Source organism: Taudactylus pleione, unplaced genomic scaffold, assembly GCF_031769625.1.
Source record: "Taudactylus pleione unplaced genomic scaffold, aTauple2 ptg000711l, whole genome shotgun sequence".
NCBI classification, from domain to species: Eukaryota; Metazoa; Chordata; class Amphibia; order Anura; family Myobatrachidae; genus Taudactylus; species Taudactylus pleione.
The window spans coordinates 9,588,996-9,614,869 of NW_028285113.1; the positions used below are offsets into that span (position 1 = coordinate 9,588,996).

General features: G+C 44.4%; 1 protein-coding gene across 10 annotated transcripts in view; it reads left to right on the forward strand.

The window, feature by feature from the left end:
- GRIA4 (glutamate ionotropic receptor AMPA type subunit 4) overlaps positions 1 to 25,874 on the forward strand; it is a 426,050-nt gene that overhangs the window by 291,017 nt on the left and 109,159 nt on the right. For all 10 annotated transcript variants that reach the window (XM_088456663.1, XM_088456664.1, XM_088456670.1 and 7 more), the window contains exons 6-8: positions 3,519 to 3,677; positions 9,207 to 9,374; positions 12,656 to 12,760. In XM_088456663.1, the coding sequence (XP_088312789.1) occupies positions 3,519 to 3,677; positions 9,207 to 9,374; positions 12,656 to 12,760 (432 nt within the window). The remainder of the gene's footprint in view (positions 1 to 3,518; positions 3,678 to 9,206; positions 9,375 to 12,655; positions 12,761 to 25,874) is intronic.

Consider the following 25,874-nt stretch of genomic DNA (forward strand, 5'->3'; position numbering starts at 1 on the left):
GGAGGCATGGAGACTTAGGGAAATGTATTATGTTAGATAAATGCTGTTAAGCTTAAGAGATAAGGGACTAATGTAATAGAATATATCAGCTCGTCAGCATATTATACTTTATTACACCAACTAGTTTATCAGTACCTCCATGTGAATATATACCAATAAAACCCATAATTAATGGGCCATTGAGATAGGAAAATAGAAAAATATATATTAATAATAATAAATAAAATATATATAAAAAATTATTAAATAATAAATTAAAAATACAAATAAAAAATAAGAATAAGTACACATTAAAGACTACAGATATATGATTCTTCATTAACAATGCTCTGAGGGCATATATATATTTATTCTGAATAAAAAGCTCTCCTCCCCTCTAATAATAAACCTCATTCACTTTCAGTATATATTCCCTAATAACAGATTAATTAACTCCCCCAAATGATGTGGGAGAACATATATGAATGTTGTCACGTATGCTGTGATGTATAATACAATACAATTCAGTCGTACAATAAGGATTATTGACATCAGATCCCTCCGGACAGAGTGTCCCCAATGTCAAATCCCAACCATACGCCGGATAAAGATGGCCATTTATTATTCTATTCTCCATGTAATACAGGTATGTGGCTGGAAAGCTGTCAGTGTCACACACAAGACCTAGAGATCTATCTCAATGTTTTCATTGAAGCCTTCGGTAGATAGGGTACCCATTTTATGGATCCAGAAGTTTTCTCTCAAACAAAGTTTGGAAAATCTGTCTCCACCTCTCTCCGTTGGGGGGATACATTCTATACCGGTGACTTTGATATCCTTAGGGTTAGAGTGATGTACAGTATGCAATATGCAATATGTTTCTCCTGTGTTCTATAAACCTACATCAAGTAGTGTGATGGTTCTTCGGATAGACTGGATCCCACAGGTACACTCCAAAATATATATTACGTATGAAGTGTTACAGTTAATGAAACTTCTATGGGAAACTTCTCATTTGAGCTTGCTGATAAAACCTCACTACATCTATTAGTAATATAGGGGCCTATTCATTAACCGATAAATGGCCCGGTAACCAAGCCGAAATGCTAGTTTACGCATATTTAGATTACCGGGCTATTCATCATCAAGGGTCCTAAATGGACCCCCTGATATTCAGCAAAGGAGTTTGCTTTCTCAAGAACAAGCACCATCTTCAGGCGGCGCATGTTCTTGGATCCCTACTCCTTCCCCGCCACCTCCTAACTTCCTCCCCGGGATGACGGGGAGAAGGTAAGTAACGCAGCTACTTCAGAGCAGTTGTCCCCGCACCGGAACAATGATGAATTGCTTCGGTGTCATGTTTACCCCGCTTCAAGTTGGATTCTTAAGTATCCCTCGCAGTGAGTTCAATACTTCATCATCGGAGGCCATACGACCTCCGATGATGAATGTGCCCCAAAATCACAAGTAATGCAGAAGGAGCATCCACACTTGAAGCACCCTTTAGGTTTATTTTGTAACCAATCTCCCATAGTTACCAAACTATCATTGTTCTCTGGGGGTCGTCTAAAGAAACTGGGTGCCAATAGGTCCCTTAAGTTATCTGCCTTTCTAAATATAACAGATGGATCATCTGGAATGTTATCTCCCAACTTATACAGTAAAAAGAGTCCAAGAGGGCATGGGACACCCAAGGGACCCTCCGGACAGACACCCTGCAGCCTGTGGAGCTGCCCAAAGTGCCCTTAGGATGGTCCAGGCAGTGCTTTACTTACCAGAGTTGGTGGCGCTGCCCCCTGGGTTAGGTGTCATGAGTTTAGGGGGCAGAGCTGGCACAGGGCAGCAAAGAGCTTGGTTACGGCACTGTGAAGCCCTATTTATCACGGCTCGTATTTTGAAAAAGGATATGATACATTATTTTTGCCTAAATTGAAAATGTGAAAATTTGAGTTTTCAAGGGAATTTAGAGTTGTGCGCTTGCCGGGAGACTTGCTCCGATAGACTGTCCTGGCGAAGAGCTGGAAGCAGAGTAATACCTGACATGCAGGCCGGTACATGCTACCATATGTACCTGGCCGGTACATGCTACTGCAGGCCGGTACATGCTACTGTATGTGTTACTGTAGCCCATAGGCTGCTATTGACTAATGCAGAGTAGCCTATGGGGGCTGCTTTTCAATCAGAAATGGAAGAACCGTAGCAGATATCAGAGATATCTGCTCAAGTCCTTCCATGTTAAATCCTTAATTCCCAAAAGGTTAATAGACCTGTAGGTTATTTTCTGGCATCAGATTGTATGTTTAGATCATTTATACAGTTACATTGTATTTATGAGTCACTTTGGTTTGAGAAATTTCCAGCAGACATTAAAGAGCGATTTGATATTCAGGGATTGCAGCTTGTGATGGGTCCAACCACTCGCAGCCCCTGTAACTAAAAGTTGGAGAAGGAACATACATTACTGAGGAAAGCGGATGCATGTAGCAGCCTCCAGGGCTTTATCTAGGGTGAGGGGCATATCAGTAGGATTGTTTATGTAGATGGTAGTGATGCTACAAAACATGGTCAGAAACCTTCAATCATCTGGGGCGTGTCTTGTGCATACACTATATAATGAACACATTCATCAGTAAACAATAATAAATAAAGACTCCGAGACATGGATTTGGCAGATTAAAAGACATACAGTACTAAGAATATACGTTTAAATAAACTAAAGTATGGTGGCAAAGAAAGGTCGGCCATAATCTGCCCACTCCAACAATACACTACACAGCAAACCTCAATAACTACCAAAAACAGGTTTCCACTCAATCCCTCTAACATGACTACCCACCTGGTAGGGTGATGACGCAGCTCCCTGCAGGGTGGTCCAGCGAACAGACAAGTCCACGATTATGAGCACACCCAAAAGCATAACATTAATCAACTCAAACAAATTTGTACCCTAAGCAGCGACTTGCCGTTCTTTCCCGCCTTAGAAACAGCTAACGACAAAACCATCACCAGACAGGGGGGAGACGGGAACAAAGAGGCTTAGCACCAGCCCACAAAGTCTCAACATACCACATAAATTACACATCCCTAACCACCATAGGAGAAACCAATCACATGGTGTCCCACAAGACAGCCCCTAGACTTGAGGTTTAACCCCCTCCGCTCTCATGCAGTCATTCTGTTTCTCTTCTGCACATAACTTTTACAAAAAAAATGACAAATCACCTCTCTATCTGCTGTGTGTTTCAACAGTACTTGAACTTTCTGAGGTCTATGTACTAAGCCTTGGAGAGAGATAAAGTGGAGAGAGAATAAGTACCAACCAATCAGCTCCTAACTGTCAGTGTACAGGTTGTGTTTCAAAAATGACAGTTAGGAGCTGATTGGTCTCTCTCCAAGACTTAGTACATCTCCCCTCTGTGACATAAATTGAAGCTAACAATTCTGTAGTAGCTGACTGTTGGTACAACATAGTATGTTATAGGCATCAGAATAATAAGAGGAGCAAAATGCTAAATTAAACTGTGAATATTTGTTTTTAGGGAGTCAAGGACCTTTCGCTTGACAGGTTTATGCACGGCGGGGCCAATGTTACAGGATTCCAGCTGGTGGATTTCAATACTCCAATAGTAACTGAATTAATGCAGCGGTGGAAGACACTGGACCAGAGGGAATACCCAGGATCAGAAACCCCACCAAAGGTGACTAGTGGCTTTTATACTCATAAAATGAAATGTTCACTGTCGATTTTTTTCTTTCATAAGTAACATGCGTGAGGCAGCTATTTAAATAAACAAGTACAGTAGATACAGTACCTTTTCCCCTACCCCAGTGTCAAAGTACTACATCTCCAGTAGGTTGCAGTAAGCCCATCATAGATGACATACCGTATGCCTGAACAGGGGGGAAACAAACACAATTAAAACTTGCGCATACACAGAAAAACAGCATCAGCCGCAGCCGCTAGATTCTGAATAATGCTGGGTAAACACTAGACGATATGTCATCCGTTCCCGCGGATCGGAGCGACATATCGGGTACATCATTCAGGGGTCTATTTACTAAGCAGTGTTAGGAGACAGAGTGATAAGTCTGTGATAAGGTGCCAGCCAATCAGCTCCCAACTGTCGTTTTTCAAACACAGCCTGTGAGATGGCAGTTGGGAGCTGATTGGCTGGAGCACCATTTCACTTTCTTATCACTTTTCACTCTGTCTCCTAACACTGCTTAGTAAATAGACCCCCTAGTGTGTACCCATGATATGCGCGCTCCCGCAGGTCGTTAGCAGCACCCCCCGTATGCTCTACTGCAGGGCAGTTCCTCCCACTGTCGGACCAGGCATCGGCAAGTGTGTCGTGCTGGGTACACATCATCTAATGTGTACCCAGCTGAAGACCGCCATAATAAAAGCAGAAGTAGCTTTCCATTGGAAGCATTTTCTGGAAATGGCAGTCTGGATTGGCAGTCCCAGGGTGGAGAAAACACCTCCCATTGGGGTTGTTTGTCTGACGTATTGAGATAGGATAACGTGGCCATACTTAAAGTTTCCCTATTCAGAGTTATATGTAGCTCTATTGTTCAGAATGCCACCAAATTTAGTAAGTATAGCGGAAATATGGCGCCGTGGAAGGTGAAAGTCACAAAAAGCTAAAGGCTCATACATACTGGACGATATGCTCCATGAGCAATATCATCAGTGTCTGACTTTGAACTGCCGGCCCAACGACATTATTTATTTATTACCAGTTATTTATATAGCGCACACATATTCCGCAGCGCTGTACAGAGAATTTCTTACCATTCACATCCGTCCCTGCCCCAGTGGAGCTTACAATCTATATTCCCTACCACTTGCTCACAAACATACACACTATGGTCAATTTTGTGGGGAGCCAATTATTCTACCAGTATATTTTTGGAGTGTGGGAGGAAACTGGAACACCCGGAGGAAACCCCCGCAAGCACAGGGACTCCCTGTTCAGTGATGTGGCAGGATGTGCCACATCACAAACTCCGCACAGTTAGGGCCGTAGTGGGAATCGAACCCATGACCTCAGTGCTGTGAGGCAGTAATGCTAGCCATTACACCGTCTGTGCTGCCACATACACACTAAACGATATCGCTAACGATATCGTTCGGTGATGTCATCCTGCCACATCACCGAACAGGCAGTTCCTGGCGATATCATCAGATTGACCTGCATATTCGAACGACAGCAGACATCGTTATCGTCCCGCGGGATTCCGGAGGAAAAATAAAAATATAGAATAAAATTTTTGCTTTCTCTCCTCCAAAGCACTTTTATGCCTACTCACGTGAAAAGCCCAGCTTGCTTTACACTTAATGTGAGTGCCGCTTTAAATTTGCACTGAAACTTTCCGTGAAACTGCAGCATATAGAAGCGGCCGCTTCATAAATATAGCCCTAGATCAGTTCTGTATTAAATACAATCTAACCGATTTAAACCCATTTTATAGTATACATTACAAAAATAATGTCCATTTAAACTTGATCTGAGTTTTTTTATAGACCTTTTTATCTTTTAATCTTTTATTGTGTGCTAGGAAATCCCAGTGGTGCTGATAATATACCTTCAAGAGGTCATGGATGTAACTTGACTCCAACATTGATTATTTGAAACACACCACAGGTGCTTCATGGCCAGGAATACGTTTAGTTGGAAGCGAAATTCATGTTTTTGTGTTATCAAATTCTTTCATTGTTGACCTACTTCAGCGACTCTGTTGCCATATTAACCTCAAAGCAGTGTGAATTACTGGATGTATTCTGTTGTCTAACAAGCAGAATTGGTAAAATGACGACATACCCACATCCACACCTGGGTTCACTAGAGTAAAATCTAATTTACCATTAAATGATAAATTAGATTTTACTCTATTGAGCCCAGGTATGGTTGTATGCTGTTTACCAATGTCTCCTTGTCAGACAATAGGACAACAAAATAGATATACAATATGGCTGCAAGGGAAACAGTACACTCCAGATTTCCAGCTGTGTATAATGTAATGGGGTACACCGTTTACCCCGCACCAAAAATATATATATATTTTTTTTTATTTGCAAGGAAATTTCCACGGTAAGCAAAGAACTGTCTGCAAATGTATTCTGGTCAGACTGTAGACATAGACGTTATGTCGACATACAACTTGCCGACATACAGAAATGACGACAGACAGCATTTCGACGTATCGTATAGTGCTAAGGTTAGGCGAAAAAACTGTGAAAAATGTTATGTCGACACGTTGACTGTCAATATGCACATTGTTGTATTAATGAACATGTTGTCATTATGACCATATCCACATTTCTGTAAGTCGACATGTTTCAAGTTGACATAATGTCCATGCCGAAACTGTTGATGGCTAAAATGCCTGTGCCAGATGCACTTCATCCCTTTAATTTTGCGGCATTTTACAGTGGTGGGTGGGTCTATAATGACATGATTCAAGGTGAATCGCGCCATAACATCCCTGGGCTGCCTATTTCAGTTGTGAAGTGGGCAGCATACAGGGGTTTGGCCAACTTTGTTGGGAGGATGGGAAAGCCCCCCTAAATGTGTGTCTCTCCCGGAATGTTGGCAAGCATGATGTAAATTATACCTGATGTGTAGCTAATGAAACCAGTAAACTTTACAAATAAGGGACATGGTAAGCTTAACAAATAAAGGCACATGATTGCAATGGCAGATCAATGGCAGATAGCTAAATTACTTACAATGAAACTCAATTACCATGAAACTCAATAATATGGACCTCTCCCATTCTCTCTCTATACATCCTCTCTACGTGAACTCATCAGCTCTTTTGACCTCCAGTATCATCACTATGCTGATGATACTCAGATCTACCTCTCCTCCCCTGACCTCTCCCCCTCTCTCCTTACTCGTATCTCCAACTGTCTCTCTGCTATCTCTTCCTGGATGTCCCAGCGATTTCTTAAACGTAATATGTTTGAGACTGAGCTGATCATCTTCCCACCCTCCCACATAACCTCACCTCCCACTATTTCTTTATCAATTGATGGCACAACTATCTCCTCTTGCCACATAGTGCGTTGTCTTGGAGTTATCCTAGACTCCTCCCTCTCCTTCAAACCACATATCCAGAACCTCTCTCAGTCCTGTAATTTCCATTTCATAAATATTTTCAAGATCAGACCCTTTCTCACTCAGGATGCTACTAAAACCCTCATACACTCTCTGGTCATCTCCAGATTGGACTACTTGCCTCTCCAACTCCCATATCTCTCCTCTCCAGTCAGTCCTCAATGCTGCTGCTCGGCTCATCTTCCTCTTCAAACGTTCTACGTCTACTGGCTTCCCTCCCCCTTCGGAACCCAATTCAAGGTTTTTACTCTCGCTTACAAAGCCCTCACCCATTTCCTCCCATTTACATCTCTGACCTCCTCTCTCTTCACTCTCCTGTCCGCCCTCTTCATTCTAAAAGTGCACGCCAACTCTCATGCCAATTGATTACTTCCTCTTACTCCCGCCTCCAAGATTTTGTCCATGCTGCTCCCCACCTTTGGAACTCTCTCCCTCTCCCCATCAGACTCTCCACTTCTCTACAATCCTTCAAAGGTGCTCTCAAGACCCACTACTTCATTAAAGCCTTCCAGCTCCCATCCTAACCTGCTGATACATGCTCCTTCCCCCTGCCTACCCCATCTGTGTCATGCCTTTTTGTCTGCCCCTCTCCTTTAGAATGTAAACTCTCACGAGCAGGGCCCTCTACCCTCTTGTGCTTCTTTTTACTTTATTTTCATCTACTCCCCACTACGGCACCTTGGTTGCTTATGCTGTTGCTATTTGAGTGTTATGGTCGCTAATGCAGCAATGTATATTATCCATGTCCTTGTACTGCATTGTATTGTATTGTACTATAAGTCACTGGTCACTTATTTGTTTATGTACTTTGTAAGGCGCCATATAAATAAATGATAATAATAATAACAATGCTTGGTTGCCAGGATGACGCTTCCGGTGACAGGCTGTCCGGGCAAAGACCTTTCACTAATAAAAGACTTCACTATTTAGATACTTACAGTTACAGCAGAGGTTTCTGAATATCCATTCCCATCATTATTGTAGCCTATGGACTACAATGGCTAAACAGCACTCCCCACTGAAAAAATTGGGATTGCAGCCTGCGTTCACAAATTGTTTAATAGGATAGTTGCTTAAGCCTTTGGGGAAATTAGATTAATAAATATGTCCTTCTGTACAGTGTTCAATGCAAAATTGGCTAGTTTTATCTTATTTCAACAATTTTTGTAGTGTATACACTGTGGAGTATTATTACTGATTCAGGCTGTCAGTGGACTCTGTACTGTACATTCTTGTCAACTACTGAATTGTAAACTCTCAAAACCAAATACGGCAGGCACTGTATATGCTCAATTTGGATATTTAAATAAACTTGCAATGCAAATGACTTGGAAACACCTTCAGCTGTGTGTGGGGAATAGTGGGGGTGATAGGATTTGTCAGAAGCCAACTAACCTCAGTGGCAAACGCAGGATTTCTAGAGGGGGGTTTCCAAATGCGTGATTTTAAAGTGAGTGTGACCAGTCAATGAAGAGGGCAGAATTAGTACTCAACCAGTTTTAATAAGCATCACACAAAGTGTATTGTGTTTGTGTATCATAATTCCAGCATATACAGGACCAGCGATCACAGTAGCCCATTAGATGCGGCAGTAGGGCCATCCTGCCTGAGCTGAATGTATTTATTTTAGATGTGGGTACCATTCCAGACCATTGGAGCAAGTCCGGGATCCTGGAGGAGCAGCAGAAGAACCTAGCACTGCCCTGGACATATATGTACATATTGGGCTTTATAGCAGTGCATCCCTAATAGTGCATGTTTTCCAGATCTCCTAGTTGGTGCACAGGTTATTTATTACTGTCTGATACATATGAAAAGGTCCACAGGTGGTGCTAATTATTTCATTTGTGATACTGAGAAGAACATGCAACACTAGCAAAATTATATTATATTTCTATTTCTACTGTGGTCATGTGTGTGCTGGGGAAGGGGGTTTCCAGGCAGATGGAAACCCCCCCTGCGTTTGCCTATGAACCTGGAGATCCTTAAAGGGGTAGCTGTTTATGCATGCAGTACAATTAGAAATATGTGCACAGAAAGCACTCATACTGTATGTACAAAGCACGTGGTGAAATAAAAGCCGCTCCTGTGCATGTCTTGCAGTATACCTCTGCACTGACCTATGATGGAGTACTGGTGATGGCGGAAGCGTTCCGTAACATGCGAAGACAAAAAATTGATCTTTCAAGAAGAGGAAACGCAGGCGATTGTCTTGCTAATCCGGCTGCTCCTTGGGGGCAGGGAATTGATATGGAGAGAACACTAAAACAGGTAATCCATGTATATTGTTTTGCTGATTATTTCCTATACAGTAAGACTTAAATTCTAGAGTTTAGTAGGAACATATCCCTACAGTATATATTACAGAGGCGTTTTTTTTTTTTTTTCTTATTTAATGCAGTTGCCACTTTGAACTGAATCGTTATGGGATGCCAGAATTCGGGATCCCGGCTGTCAGAATCATGACACTGGCATCACGACAGGGCTAGCATACCGACACTTGTTGTTCTGTATGCTAACCCTCTCCCTACCATAACCCTCCCTCTTTGGTGCCTAACCCTAACCTCTCCCCTCCCCCCCCTAGTGCCTGAACCTAACCTCCTCCTACCCGCACCCTAATCCTAACCCTCCCCCCTTAGTGCCTAACCCTCCCCCCTTAGTGCCTAACCCTGCATGCACCCTAACCCTCCCTCAGGATTGTGATAGGCGTTGGGATTCCGACAACGGTAATATCAGTGCCAGCATCGCATCCGCCAGGATACTGACAGTATCCCCTTTGAACACCTTGATTAATTAACAAATTAATCCTGTATATTCAACAAGGTTTAAAAAAATCACTATTGAAGGAATGCCATTTGGACCAGATGTAGGGATCACCTATAATGCCCTTGCCAATACATTTCACAATGCGGTTTGTAGAATATCATTTGTCATAATTCTTTAACTGTAAACCCTGGAACATATGAAAAAAGAAGCACAGGTTCCCAAAACGGAAAGGTTCAATCTCCTGACCCATAACTTGTGATTTTCTACGAAGCAGTGGTGCATCCACTAGAAGAGGGCATCTTAGTCACAACGCAAAGCGACAAAACCCCTTCACAAGACTGCACTGATTCATTAGATATGCAACACTTGCAGTCGTGGCTCCAGAGGTGGGGCCACACCAACTACCACCCCAAACGCTGCCAAACATCACCGCCTGAGACTCACTGGCAGTTGGTGTGGCTCCACTATTTGAATTTTGGACTGTACTGCCGCCCCATCTCTGGAGCCGCCACTGGTTACTTGTATATCTGTGTGCGACTGAGTCTGAATTTGTACAACGGAACTTGTCGTGAAAAAAGCAGAGGCCGCTGCATCGTAGCACTTCATATGCAGATTCAGACTGTCACACACAGATATACCTGTGTCACATATCAGATTAATAAGTGCAGCCTTGTGAATCCGTTTTGTTGCATTGCGTTGCGTCTTAGACGCACACTTGAGCGAAAAAGATGTGAAAAGGACGCTCGGCGCAAGCATGGCACCTGACACGCCGAGAAGGACTGTTTGTTGTGACTGTGGCAATAGTGTATGAGGGCACATCTGTTCGTTCAGATTCCAAAACTAAGGGGTATATTTACTAAAGTGCTGGTTTTTAGAAGTGGGGTTCTAGAAGGTGGTAGATAAATGATAAATAGAATCTGATTGGTTGCTATGGGCAACACCTCCATTTCTAAAAACCTGCACTTTAGTAAATATACTCCCATAGGGGCCCATTTATCAAAAAGTTTTATCACATGCAACTAGCTTTAAAACTCATTGCGTCTGATAAATGAGGCCCTAGGTCTTACAAAGCTGGATGCACCACAAAGTTTTGCGCATCACAAACAAGTGGAATAATCCACGCCACGCGTCCCTTTGATCAGTATTTGTTACTGAATTTGCGTCACTTTTGTACTGCTAATGTGATAAAAGACTTAAGGGCCTGATCAGTGCTGTACACAAACCCGATGGTTTGCGTATATCACCAATAGTGAGAGATCTGAGCATGCACACGACCAATACTGCGCACGTGCAGGTCTCCTTCTGCAAGAGCGCTCGCAGCCTCCACAAGGCCATTTGGGTGCGGCAGCGGTGAGCGCTTTACAAGACGGGGGGCATGTCATACCCAATTTCTAAGCCTGCCGAGGCTAGGGTCTGCAGACTTCCTTGCCCCGGCAGAGTGGAGGTTTTTGCAGATGATCTGATGCTACTTCCTCGGACTCAGCATTGGATCACAGAATGTATCTATTTACACAACACATCACCTGCGGCATTATCCTATTTACGCAAAGCTGCTGTGCATTCAGCGTACAATTCGGAATCAGGCCGTACCTGTGCTCTGCACACCAGTTGGTGAATTTGCGTGCTATAACAGTGCAACAAAAATGCTAATCTGACAAGAAGACAAGAGACCGGGGGACGATGGGTTCCAGACTGTAGATTGACAGTAATTAGATAGACAATGTCTAGAAAGACACCAGATGTTAGACAGTCAATAGGTCGACAGGGACAAAAGGTTGACATTGGCAAAAGGTCGACATGTAAGAAGGTCGACGGGTACAAATGGTTGACAGGGTCAACATGTCGACATGAAAATGGTCGACACAAAATGATAGACACGTGATTTTTTTTGTTTTGTTTTTTAGGGTTAGGTTTAAGGTTAGGGTTAGGCACTTACCCCCATGGTTAGGGTTAGGCACTTACTGGAGGGTAAGGCACTTACCCAGATGGCTAGGGTTAGGCACCAGAAGGGGGGGTTTGGGTTAGGCACTTACCCAGACGGTTAGGGACCAGGAGGGAGGGTTTGGGTAAGGCACTAGAAGGGACGGTTAGTGTCAGGCACCTACCCCGACAGTTAGGGTTAGGCACCAGGAGGGAGGGTTTGGGTTAGGCACTAGAAGGGACGGTTAGGGTCAGGCACCTACCCCGACAGTTAGGGTTAGGCACCAGGAGGGAGGATTTGAGTTAGGTACTAGAAGGGAAGGTTAGGGTCAGGCACCTACCCCGACAGTTAGGGTTAGGCACCAGGAGGGAGAGTTTGGGTTAGGTACCAAGGGGAGGGCTAGGGTGAAGATTAGGGCTAAAAAACAAAAAAATCATGGGTCGACCATTTTCATGTCGACCTTTTGACCCCGTCAACCATTTGTACTTGTCGGCCTTCTTACATGTCAACCTTTAGTGCGTCGACCCTTTGACCATGTCGACCTTTTGTCCCTGTCGACCAACTGTCTGTCTAACATCTGATGTCTACCTAGACATTGTCTATCTCTTATACTATACCACACCCGCGCCGATATGACTGAGCCACGCCGTGCGTCCCACCACGCAACATTGTGCAGACTTACAGTACACTGCTTTGATTACAAGAGAAGTACAAATTCTAAGCCCTCAGTATACTACAGTCTTGTTTGTGTATAGCTGCAATGAGAATGAGACCCTGAAGTATGAATGTCCGTGTACCTCTGATTTAATCAATTTGTTTTGCCGAGACTTGATGCTTATTTTGTATGTATATATTTCTATTTAAGGTTCGGATACAGGGTTTAACAGGGAATGTACAATTTGATCATTATGGCCGAAGAGTGAACTTCACAATGGATGTTTTGGAGCTGAAAAGCACAGGCCTCAGAAAGGTATGTGTATTATTTCATTTATAATCATTATAGCAGAACAACTGATTGTATCAACTGTAGCCGATGCCTACCCTGTTACTGTACATGAATGGCTGTTAAGGGCAAGTTTACATCAGCATTATGTTTTGTACTGTCAATGTGATTTAAACTAGAAGAGTAATATTATACATCCTAAAAACAGGAAGCTACGTTAACTTCCATTTCTAAATAAAAGATCATTTGAATCTGATCAAAGATTTATGACAAATAATCAAATTACTCTGATATCTTTAAAACACACCAAAGTGTAGATTTATTATAGAGCGGGATGTCAAAGTCACCGGTCATTTGTGGATTTGACTGATGGATTTATAGCGGCAAAACAAACAAATGCTAAGCAAACCTATTGGCATTATATGTATTGTCCTTTTAAAATTATCTGCCAGTCACCGATGATCGGAGGCCATGACAAACCCTCATCATTAGTAAATCTACCCCTAAGGGTCATTTACTTAACATAAAACATGCAGACGAACAGCACATTTTTTTTATTTTGCACAAATACAGCTTCATTTCCACATTCTACTTTGGGAACTGGTCCCTCCTTTATTTTATATTTTTACATTTTTCACCAAAATATTGCTCAATCGAAGATCAGTCATGTCATAAAATAAGTCACGAGTAAGGAAACATCACTGTTTATTTATTACATGCCACATTTTGGGGTTTGAATAATGTTGTCAAATGGTTGTTTGTGCGAATATACATGTGCTGGTTGTAATCTGCATCTGCGAAACGCGTAGTATTTATCAGGACTTGTTAGATTCAAGCACTGTAAAACACAAATCTATCTCCTGTGGCCCATGGAGAGACCAGGGGGTATATTTACTAAAGGTTGATTTTAATCAATTTAAAATCTATAAAAATCAATCAACATTGATGTTGTGTTTCTGGGGCTAAATCACACATTTCCTAATACTTAAAAAAAACAAATTAAAATTTTCTGTTAGTAAATGTCTGATTTAGCCCCAGAAACACAATATTGATGTTGATCATTTTTCAGATCGACTAATATCGACCGCTAGTAAATATACCCAGGGCTGAGATGGTTCAAGGGACAAATATAAACAGTGCTGCCTGCCTGCCTGTATAAAGACGTTATGGGCCTGATTGCATGCAATGACGATGTTTGCGCAGTTGAGTGATTACCGGTAATCTGCGCATCCGCCATTCATCTAGTTTTTATTTTCATTGTCGCTCGCAGTGAAGATTTATTCACAAAGTGATTGACAGGCAGGGAGCATTTGTGGACGTCAACGAGAGAGTTAGCAACTCAAAGGCAGGCGTGCCGTGACCGTTTTCTGAGCCTGCTACTGCCAACTGGGCTTCGGCGTATTCTGTGCGACTCACAAGTCCGATTATCGACTGATCTGTGACTGACGTTGGGTCTTTGTACGCAGTCGCTTGCATTTGCAAAGCCGCCAGTGGGCGTTTTAATTCAAGCTGTGACATTTGCATATTAATGCACTGCCGCTGCGTACACATGAGCGTACGTCTCTGATCAGGCCCGATGTACCTGCTGTGCAGTGATCTTTTTCCTTTTTGTGCTAAAACACTTCAGCCCACAAAGGCTATGATGAGAAAATGCCCTATTCACATCTAGCAGCTAAGAGGTTAAAATTATAGCACGTTTAGAGTCACCCAGAATCTGCAAGACTTCGGTTCCCTTTATTTACTTACAACGTGCCCCTGAGGTGTGAGTTCTTGTACTCCATCCTCGTCACAGAATCAATGGAGGAAAGTCATGGGAGGTGATTGAGCCTTTGACTTGTGAATGTGTCACCAACATTACGTTTATGGGCACTGACAGTTGTGGCTGGACAAGCGTGGCAGCGACTGTGACACTGCATTGGCGCTGGATCTGGGAGGGGGGCTGGGCACGGCTATGGCAGGACGTGACTCGGGAGATGGTGTTTTGCAATTAAGCGAAATAAGGGACAGCTCCGATTCAAGTAATGATTAAACCAATTTGCACTTGAGCTGGGTTATTGTCAGTGTCATTTGTTTTAAAATAATCAAAGTACTAAATGTGACAGCTCACTAATAAATACAATTCTTAGTGTTCTTTCATAATACAAATTGCATTTAAACAGTTTAAGCCGTAGTGTTCTCAGCGCCTGATCTCAGTTTATTTTGTTTCTTTAATGTTTGTTGCACATTGCTTTGAAAGGATTTAATTGAAAAAGTTTTGTTTTAAGGATATATTTACTCTTTTAATGGACAACTAAAACTAAAAGTTGACAACGGTATACATGAATCGTTATGTTAAAATTCAATTGTCAGTTTTACCCTGTATGTCCCCTGCTGTTCAATTTAAGGGATACTTGCCTACTTTTGAAAAAGCATTTCAGGGAGATTGTGAAAGCAGCACCTATGTGCGAGTCGGTAAAGAGAGCGTATACTGTTACATCCGAGAGGCGTGTCATAAAACTGATTGACATCCAAATGTAAACGAGACCCAAAGCAGTTTAGCTAGGGACACACTTTCTATATTGCAGGCTGATCGGGTAAAACTGTCCCGATCAGCCGTGCAGTCTGTCCCCAGAGTGACCCCCTGTCAGCCGTACGTGCTTCTATTGGATCGGGAGGTCGAACTGATGAATATTAAACCAGTGCTCGAAGTGTGCCGGTATACAGCGGTATGATATACCGGCACTTCCTTCGAGCACTGATCCCTGCTGTGCCTCCCATTGCCCGCCATGAAGATGTTTGTTCTTGCAAAAAGAAAAGATTGCAAGAACAAACCGGTTTCCATGGAAAGAGCGCAGCACACAGCGCAGCCATCATTATTAATCTGGGACTGTCCGCGAGCTAATTGGAGCTCGCGGACAGACAGCCAATTAGGAGCAGCCACAGCGGTGGCTGTTGATTGGCTGCCGGTGCATGAGCTAATTAGCCAATGGACAGCCCCAGATTAGAAATGATGGTGGCGCTGTGTGCTGCGCTCTTTCCATGGAAACTACCGCCGTTGGCCCACCCACCGCCGCATAGGCAAAACTGTTCAAAGACCCGCCGCTGGCCCACCACCGCCATACTGCCCTCACGCTGCCTGCCCACCACCGTCTTATTTGGAGGGACCTTTCCGACATCAGGCTCTGGGCGGAGCTGAGAGCAGAGTAAGGTGCTCCTGACCCAGTGCTAAGGGGACAGCAGTCTGAGCAGGGGGTGGGGTAAGTGATGTCAGGAAAGGTATTTGTGCTGTGAGGGGGTCTGTACTGTGAGGGGGGTCTGTGCTGTGAGGGGGGGCAGTGAGGTGAGAGGGGGAGTCTGTGGTGAGGGGGGTCTGTGCTGTGAAGGGGGGAGTCTGGTGAGAGGGGTCTGTGCTGTGAGGTGGAGGGGTCAGTGCTGTGAGAGGGGGAGTCTGTGGTGAGGGGGGTCTGTGCTGTGAGAGGGGGTTTGTGCTGTGAAGGGGGGAGTCTGGTGAGAGGGGTCTGTGCTGTGAGGGGGGTCTGTGCTGTGAGGTGGAGGGGTCAGTGATGTGAGAGGGGGTCTGTGGGGAGAGGGGGTCTTTGCTGTGAGGGGGAGGAGTCTGTGTTGTGAGGTGGGTCTGTGCTGTGAGGGGGGTCTGTGCTGTGAGAGGGAGGGGTCAGTGCTGTGAGAGGGGGAGTCTGTGGTGAGACGGGTCTGTGCTGTGAGAGGGGGTCTATGCTGTGAAGGGGGGAGTCTGGTGAGAGGGGTCTGTGCTGTGAGGGGGGTCTGTGCTGTGAGGTGGAGGGATCAGTGATGTGAGAGGGGGTCTGTGGGGAGAGGGGGTCTTTGCTGTGAGGGGGAGGAGTCTGTGTTGTGAGGTGGGTCTGTCCTGTGAGGGGGGTCTGTGCTGTGAGGGCGAGGGGTCAGTGATGTGAGAGGGGGAGTCTGTGGTGTGAGAGGGGGTTTGTGCTGTGAAGGGGGGAGTCTGGTGAGAGGGGTCTGTGCTGTGAGGGGGGTCTGTGCTGTGAGGTGGAGGGATCAGTGATGTGAGAGGGGGTCTGTGGGGAGAGGGGGTCTTTGCTGTGAGGGGGAGGAGTCTGTGTTGTGAGGTGGGTCTGTGCTGTGAGGGGGGTCTGTGCTGTGAGGGCGAGGGGTCAGTGATGTGAGAGGGGGAGTCTGTGGTGAGGGGGGTCTGTGGTGTGAGAGGGGGTCTATGCTGTGAGGGGGGAGTTTGGTGAGAGAGGTCTGTGCTGTGAGGGGGGTCTGTGCTGTGAGGTGGAGGGGTCAATGATGTGAGAGGGGGTCTGTGGGGAGAGGGGGGGTCTGTGCTGTGATGGGGAGGGGTCTGTGCTGTGAGAGGGGAGTCTGTGCTGTGAGGGGGGAGTCTGTGCTGTGAGGGGGTCTGTTCTGTGAGGGGGGGGTCAGTGATGTGAGGGGGGGAGTCTGTGCTGTGAGGGGGGTCTGTGGTGAGAGGGGGGTGTCTGTGCTGAGAGGTGAGAGGGGTCAATAAATGTGAGAAAAAGTGGGTCTGTGCTGTGAGGGGGGGTTCTGTGGTGAGAGGGGTCAGTGATGTGAGAAAGAGGGATTCTGTGCTGTGAGGGGGGGGTCTGTGTTGAGAGGTGATCGGGGTTAGTGATGTAAGAATGAGGGGACTCTATGCTGTGAGGGGGGTCTGTGCTGAGAGGTGAGAGGGGTCTGTGCTGTGAGGGAAGGGGGTGGTCTGTGCTGAGAGGGGTTAGGCTGCTAGGGGGATGGTTAGGTTTAGGCTGCAGGAAGGGAGGGTTAGCTTTAGGGGAAGGGTTAGGATACTTATCGGCAGGTATCAGTGTCCTAACCTTGTCAGGATACTGAGCGCCAGCATCCCATACCCTACCCATACATACATAGCTGATGTTTCAAGGCCACAGTGGTGCTGTACACCTGCTGCTGCTGACTGGGAGGTAAGAGGCTACTGCTGGTTGCTCATCAGAGGTAGGTTATAGGATGTTTTAGGGACATGGGGCAGTAAAAGGCTGCGCAAGAGCTTAACTGTGGCATGATGTATAAGGGGCACTAATACTACATGGCATAATTTGCAAAGTGTATTACTGTGAGACATAATGTGTAAGAGGCATTACTATGTGTGGAATAATGTGTAAGGGGCAATACTGTGTGGCATAATGTATAAGAGGCACTATTACTGCATGGCATAATGTGTTATAAGGGCACTATATATTGTGTGGCATAATGTGTATAAGGGGTACTTCAGTGTGGTACACTACATTGACGACATGGGGGCGTACCTTAAGAGCTCACCTCTTTTGAGTGGCCAAATGCCTTTTTACGATGTGCAAGCACCTTCGGCACGTACATAGGTACAGCCTTAAATTTTCCATACCCCCACTTATAAAATTCCCACTTCGACCACTGTATTAAACAGTACATAAGATGCGACCTCCCGATCCCGACCCATGCAGGAGTGTTAAAAGCTGTTTATCGGCTAAGGCTCCTGCATCGGGACAGCGTACAATCCAACGGCCGTTCTCTCGATATTGGATGAACGGCCTGATGATTGCATAGGTGTGTACCCAGCTTTAGTAAGATCTACATGTTGATGAAAACACACTGATTCTTTTCAGAAAATGCATGTAGCCATTGGGATCATTGTGCCTTATAACCAATGCATGGACATACTAATGATCACATTAGAATGTACATTTCTGTTTTTCTTTTATATAACAGCTACATAACAGGGGTAAGATGAAATCAGGGAGATTGCTAGACTCTTCAGGGAGTCGGGGAGATTGCAAATATTTCAGGGAGTCTCCCTTACAATCAGTGAGAGTTGGCAAGTCTGATTTAAGGGCACTACATTCCCTATACACCACACAGCGACTGAACATCTACTAGGATAGGTTGAAAAGGAAATGGGATTATATTAGATTAAATAGGGTGAGTAATCAAGATTTTACCTGCACAAATCTCATACCATATTATTAATAGTTTATTTCATAACTATAAATTCAATTCTTTAAATTTTTATCAGGGTCAGATTAACAACAGGTCAGATGGGATTAGAGCACCAAGCCTCCATATGAAATATGCAGCAGTAGGTAGGGGTGCTGGTGGGGTGGCAGATGGGACATGTACCCTGGGTGACCTAGGAAGGGAGCATCAATGGGGGAGCCAGAGTTGTAGCTGCAATCACGGTGAGTAGGGTGAGCAGGGATGGTGGCCAGTATACAGTTATCCCCTCCTAGAAGCCATGCTCTGCAACAATAGGCTGATCGGCCCCTGTCTCCTTTGGCAATCATTGATGCGCTCTGTATTATATAGTGGTCACTGACGCTCTATGTAATAAATGGCGGTCACTAATTGACATAGCTAAAATCCTGACTCCAGCTATGACGATATCTATCATTACTCTATGCCGAAGACAGAAAATATTCCATGAAAATGGGAATATTTAGCATTTTTTATTTTTAAACACTTTTTATTTGAGAAATCGCAATAAATAACAGAGACCATAGCATTCAAAATTTCATTGACATAGCAATATAACAAAACATACGGTCACTTATGTATAGAGAAAAAAAAACAAAAAATGTACAATTTATTTTAAGGTTTAACACAATCATTAAGACCAAAATACACAGCATTGAGGCAGGCTTTATGTAGAAGAAAATAGACATAGTAGAAGAGGAGAAAAAGCAAATAAAAATAATATATATATATTTATATACACACACACACATATATATATATATATATATATATATATATATATATGTATATACTGTATAGAAAAGAAAAATAAATAAGGGAGGAGATCTTATATAAGAAAAATAAAGAAGGGAGGAGATCTCTGGGGTGAGACTCCAGGTTCGAAACGCACATAAAACTAAATATAAGCGACTGTTATAGGGCAAAAGGGGAATATTTTGCTTTTATTACTATCTCTGTTATTGCTTTAGGGCAGGGGTTTTCAACTCCAGTCCTCAAGTACCACCAACAGGTCATGTTTTGTGGGTTTCTTATATGTATAGGTGAGTTCTTCTATGTTGCTGGGTCTGTAATTATCCCACCTGCCACAAACATGATCTGTTGAGAAAACGCGAGGAATGAGGTGAGAACCACTGCTTTATAGACTCGGTGACTGTACTCATCAGTAGGATAACACAAAGCTGGAAGCTGAGCAAAAACTGGAAAACATTTTAAATAGGTTGGTTCTTTGGAATGGCAAGTGGAAGCAACCCTGTTAAATTACTTCTTGAGGTCGTGTTGATATTTTGATAGCTCAGAAATACTGTTCAGTCTTTCGGACTCTGGGCCTGATTCAGACCCGCTCGCGAGCGCTGAGCGCTCGCAAGCGGGTCGATGTTGGCCCAGTGCGCATGCGCACGATGGAGCCGGCTCCGTCGTGCGCATGCGCGAGACCCGGATAGCGACGGGCAAGCCGTTGCTCCGGGTCTCGTACCAAAGGGGGCGTGCTGTCGATGGTGAGTGACAGCACGCCCCCTTTGGTGGGCGTGCCGGGGGAGTGGCTGTCCAGACGGGGGCGTTCCCATGGGAACGCCTACCGTCTGGGGCCGGCCCCACTGACATCACAAGTGATGTCAGTGGGAGTGCTCTCGGCTCTGATATAGCCGAAAGCACTCCAGGGCTTGCGGAAACGAGACCCTACCACAAGGGTCTCGTCGCAAGCCCGATGGTCGCGATGGCATCGAGACCATCTTCCTGGCCGCTCTCTATAGCTGTGGGTGGTCACCCACAGCTATACGAGCGGCCAGGAGGCCGCTCTAAAAATTAAGAAGGATGGCCCTGATTCAGAGCGAGCGCTCTGTCAGAGCGTCCGGCTCTGAATCAGGGCCTCTGTGGTGATGTGTGCTGTGCGGTTGGCGGTAGTCCCCTCTGCAGAGACTTTGCTGAGAGCATGCACAAGGTAACATGGCCAGCAGGAGTACTTCCGATGCAAGAGTGGTTGGCTGAGGGGACTTCCGCCAACCGCACAGCACACATCTACACAGATGAATGTGACAGGTCCACAAAGGACAATCTCAACTTGTTTTTGTAGGGGGTCTATTTTCTTTAATGAGGGAGTTATGCATAAGATGACAACCTCTTTCATATTCCATCTGTCCCTTATAAGTTTTAATTTATTAGTCTATATTTGGGATCTGCAGTAGGGATGGCCAATCAGACGTTCCATATCTATATTACAAATCGATACAGGATTGGCATATGTGAATTGATAAGGAAAAAGGCCAACCATCTAAATAATATCTATATTCTCAAAATATTGATATTGTGTATGTGCAGGAGCAGTCTGTGCTGGGTCTGCAGTGGCAAACGCGGGATTTCTAGAGGGGGGTTTCCAGTGATCACAGTAACCCATTAAATGTGGCAGTAGGGCCATCCTGCCTGAGATTAATGTTTTTATTTCCGATGTGGTCACCATTACAGAGCATTGGAGCTAGTCCGGGCAGAAGAACCTAGCACTGCCCTGGACATATATGTACATATTGGTCTCTTCATGCACTGGCTTATGTATTTGTATATGGTATTATTAATTAACTCTATTGATGGTCTATAGCAGTGCTCACCTAACCGTGCATGTTTTCCAGATCTCCTAGTTGGTGCACAAGTGTATTTATTACTGGCGGAAACAAAAAAAACCACAGGTGGTGCTAATTATTTCATTTGTAATACCGAGAAGAGCATGCAGCACTAATAAAATTCTATATTACTATTTCTATAGTGGACATGGTGTGGCCTAGGGAGGGGGGTTTCCAGGCAACTGGAAACCCCCCCTGTGTTTGCCTATGGTCTGGGGCTGCTGCTCTGTGATTCTTTGAGAAGCTGAGACTGCGCATATGACCGTATTACACTGTGAATTCACGCCCCGATTGCTATGGACAGTATAATTATTTTGGGCGCAGGGAGTGTGGATTTATGTGGGCGTTCCTGGAAGGTGGCAGGGGGGTGGTTAAGCATACAATGGCGGTGTGTCTTTAGACGCGTCTGCGTCTAAAGACACACAACCACTCACACAGGACGCCATGCTCAGGCAGAAAAATTGCTCCTGCCATAGAGCTGGTGCAAGGTGAGTGTGCGCCCATTGGTGCACCTATGGTGCATAGAAAGACGCACCGAGCCACATATCCACAGGAGCAAGGCGCAGCAAGTGGGCGTCTCAGTTTTGAAGAATTCGGCTGCATTAGCATAAGCAGATTTTATTTCTTTTTAATATATAATATTCCAGGTTATTATAGATATGTCTTTGATAGATAGGGTATGCTATTTTACAATGGTGCAGTATCTAATGTGCATTTCTATGCTTTCCATACACAATTTTTGGCTACAAATATTTTGGCCCATGCATAAGATGCTGCTAATTGTGTCATTATGCCCCTTCCCTCCTGATTTCTTAGGAGATCTGTCTACTACCCCAGGAGAGTACCCTAATATGGGTGTCTTTAACACATTCCAGAAGAGTAGGTAACTGCTGTATGTGATATATCCTTTGAATATACTTTGTTATTTTGATCGTAGGCAACTGTGAGCAACCATGGGCGGTAGGTACATCACAGCTCCATCTCCACTTACGGCTGAGTGGGTGTAAGTTTGCGGCAACTATACATTCGCAAATATACTCTGTATTTTGAGGGCACGTCATGGGTTATTCCGAGTTGAGCACACGCAGAGGTTTGATACAAATGGACGCTGATAGTGGAGACAGATATTCAGTGGTTGTATAGGGGCGATGTGACCACACTGATATGGCCAACTCTGGAAATGTTCACATTTACGTCTGAGCACCCAAGCTGGCTGCAACTTTGAATCGGCACCTCGGTGGCCACTTTATTAGGTCCCCTGTCTAGCACTGAACATATTTTGTGGAAGCGATTCAATATGGTGCTGGAAACATTCCCTAGAGATCATGGTCCATGCTCATAGAATCACACAGTAACTGCAGATCTGTAGACTGCACATTCATACTACAAATCATCCGTTCCGCCATATCCCAAAGGGGCTTTAAAGCATTGAGATCTGGTGACTCTGGATATACAAGTATCACATATCAAATTTATCAGCACAGTCTGCTGGTGCGTCCTCGTACAGCGAATTATGACTTAGGCTCGTATTCAATTAGAGGCGAAAAATTGGAAAAGTTTCACCTGTCCAACTTTCCGCCTCCTTCGGCTGTTTCAGAGGCGAAAACTTTGCGTGCGCGTCCCCGCTTTTCGCCCTATTCAATTCCTTAACAGGTGAAAACAGAAAGCGGCGAATGCGGAACAGGCGGAAAGTACTGTCGGAATTGGGGAAATCAGTCTGTACCCCACAAAAAGATGCACTAACATAGGGAAGCAATGTAGATATGTACTAATAGCCCTAATAAAAGTGTTAGGGGTACTTAAGTAGTTTAAATTGCTTTTTATTAGAGTCTATACAAAAGTTGTGAAGAATGGCATAAAGAAGTATTTTTTTATGAAAATAAGTAGTCCAGTCAAATTTGGGTGCTAGCATATTTTAATGTCTCTAAAGACTTTTAAAAAATGACAAAAACGCACCTGCTACATGCACCTGCAATCCCAAAAACACATGACCCATCCTTGCAGACCCCCAAAGTCTATTTTGCTCTTTTTAAACATTATTGTTGATTTGTCCTTTGGGGGGGCTGTCCCGAGGGTTCTGAGTCACTTCCCCATGTTTGCACCCCAAAATAAAGATTTTGCACTTTTTTTCACCTGCTATACATAAGAGATACTTTTCCGCCTATTACAATGCATTGACTTTCCGCTTAGGCGAAATCATCCGGGAATTGAATATGGAGATACTTTGAAAACAGGCGGATTAAAAACCGTACGCATGTGCAGATGTGCGAACATCGCTCGGAACGAGCGTACTGCCGCTTACGAGCGTCTCTGAATCAGGCCCTATACTATTATTGGGCTGATATGCCAATAATCGGGTGATCGGCCTCATTTATTGTATAGTATTTATGAATGACCGTTTTAGCATTTCACCTAGGTTCACTCTAGGTCCAACGCTGAACAGGGTGGACCTAGAAAGGGTGCTTCAGCGGGTGACCACAAGAAAAGGGGGCTTGTCTTTGAGATGCGCCCCCTTTTCATCACTCTTGGGGGCGTTCTCGGCACTTACGGACATGCGGTTTTGCCCCCAAGATCTCCTTTCGATGTGAATTGATGCCATGCACATGCGTAAGGCACCTATTCACACGGCGGGGCGTGGGTGGGGAGGGCACCCACCATATTGTTTTAGCGGGGCGCTGCTGAAAGGTATGGCGCACTCTGCCCTTTTGAAATTGGGCAGGGCGCGGTGCCTCACTAAAACAGCCTAGCGGGAACATTATCACTGCTAAAATGGTTAGAAAACATCCACCATCGCATCCCTTCGATTATCCAATCTCAGTCAAGACCGAAAGATCTTGGCCACAATTTCACGAAATTGTGCAGTGTGTGCATATTGATAATCTGCACCTATTTCCTATGCTTTTCTCTGATCACCTCATCATTCTTGTGGGCGGACATATGCAAATTCACTGTGAAATGCGCCACGTATTTCATTTAAATTGTATAGTGTGTCGCACATATATCAGGACCATTATCTTGCCAAAAATTTTTCCAATTATCGGAATGATCAAAAAATTGGATAGTGTTTACTTAGCTTTAGAAAACCTATGATTGGACATATTCATGTTACTCTGCTATCCGGACTTCCACATATTGATGGAGCCCTGGTCTTTCTAATATTGATGTCCTATGCAAAGGATACCTCATACCTTAAGATGGTATGGGTACGGGATGCCGGCAATTGCGATCCTGGCGGTCAAAATCCCAATGCCGGTATCCCGACAGGGTTAGGATACGGACACCTGTTGGTAGGTATCCTAACCCTCTCCCTACCCTAACCCTCCCTCCCCAGTGCCTAAACCTAACCCTCCCCCTAACCCCTAACACTCCCCCCAACCCCGCTACTTACTTTCGGGATGCCAGGATGCTGACAGGTGTCGGGACTCTGACGCCGGTATTCTAAGCATTGGCATCTCCTGTGCCGGGATACTGAAAGTATCCCCTTAAGATACATCTGGTCATAGCCTGCTCATAGACAAACCTGATCTCCCAGGACACACTATGAACAGAAGCTGCCTAATAGACACCTTCTGGGGAAATATTGTAGAACATTTGTCTTCTTTTAAATCTTTTCAAAATGGAGTATTAGTGGCAGAGGAGCATCCATGACAGCACTATCAGCAAAGGTTGTCAGAATAAGCTGTTTGTTTTCTTGCAATCAGTGTCAGTACTAAACCCTGTCTGTTCCCGGAACATAATCACTGGGCTGCCTGTAGCTGTCATTATATATACTGAGAGTTAACACCTGCAGGTATCACAAAATAACTATAGTAACCATACTAAACAACATTACCCTGTAGGAGGCCAGTCATAGCTGGATCTTCTAAACTAAAATTTAAACATACACTACCGTTCAAAAGTTTGGGGTCCCTTAGAAACTTCCTTATTTTTGAAAGAAGATAACATTGTATTAGTCAGAAATACACTCTATACATTGTTAATGTGGTAAATGACTATACTAGCTGCAAACGTCTGTTTTTAAAGGAATATCTACATAGGTATATAGAGGCCCATTTCCAGCAACCATCACTCCAGTGTTCTAATGGTACATTGTGTTTGCTAAGCGCGTTAGAAGACTAATGGATGGTTAGAAAACCCTTGAAAACCCTCATGCACTTATGTTAGCACAGCTGAAAATGGGTTTGCTCGTTAGAGAAGCTATAAAACTAAAACTGGCCTTCCTTTGAGCTAGTTGAGTATCTGGAGCATTACATTTGTGGGTTTGATTATACTCTCCAAATGGCCAGAAAAAGAGAACTTTCATATGAAACTCGACAGTCTATTCTTGTTCTTAGAAATGAAGGCTATTCCATGCGAGAAATTGCCAAGAAACAGAACATTTCCTACAACGGTGTGTACTACTCCCTTCAGAGAACAGCACAAACAGGCTCTAACCAGAGTAGAAAGCGAAGTGGGAGGCCCCGGTACACAACTGTGCAAGAAGACAAGTACATTAGAGTCTCTAGTTTGAGAAATAGATGCCTCACAATTGCTCAACTGGCAGCTTCATTAAATGGTACCCGCAAAACGCC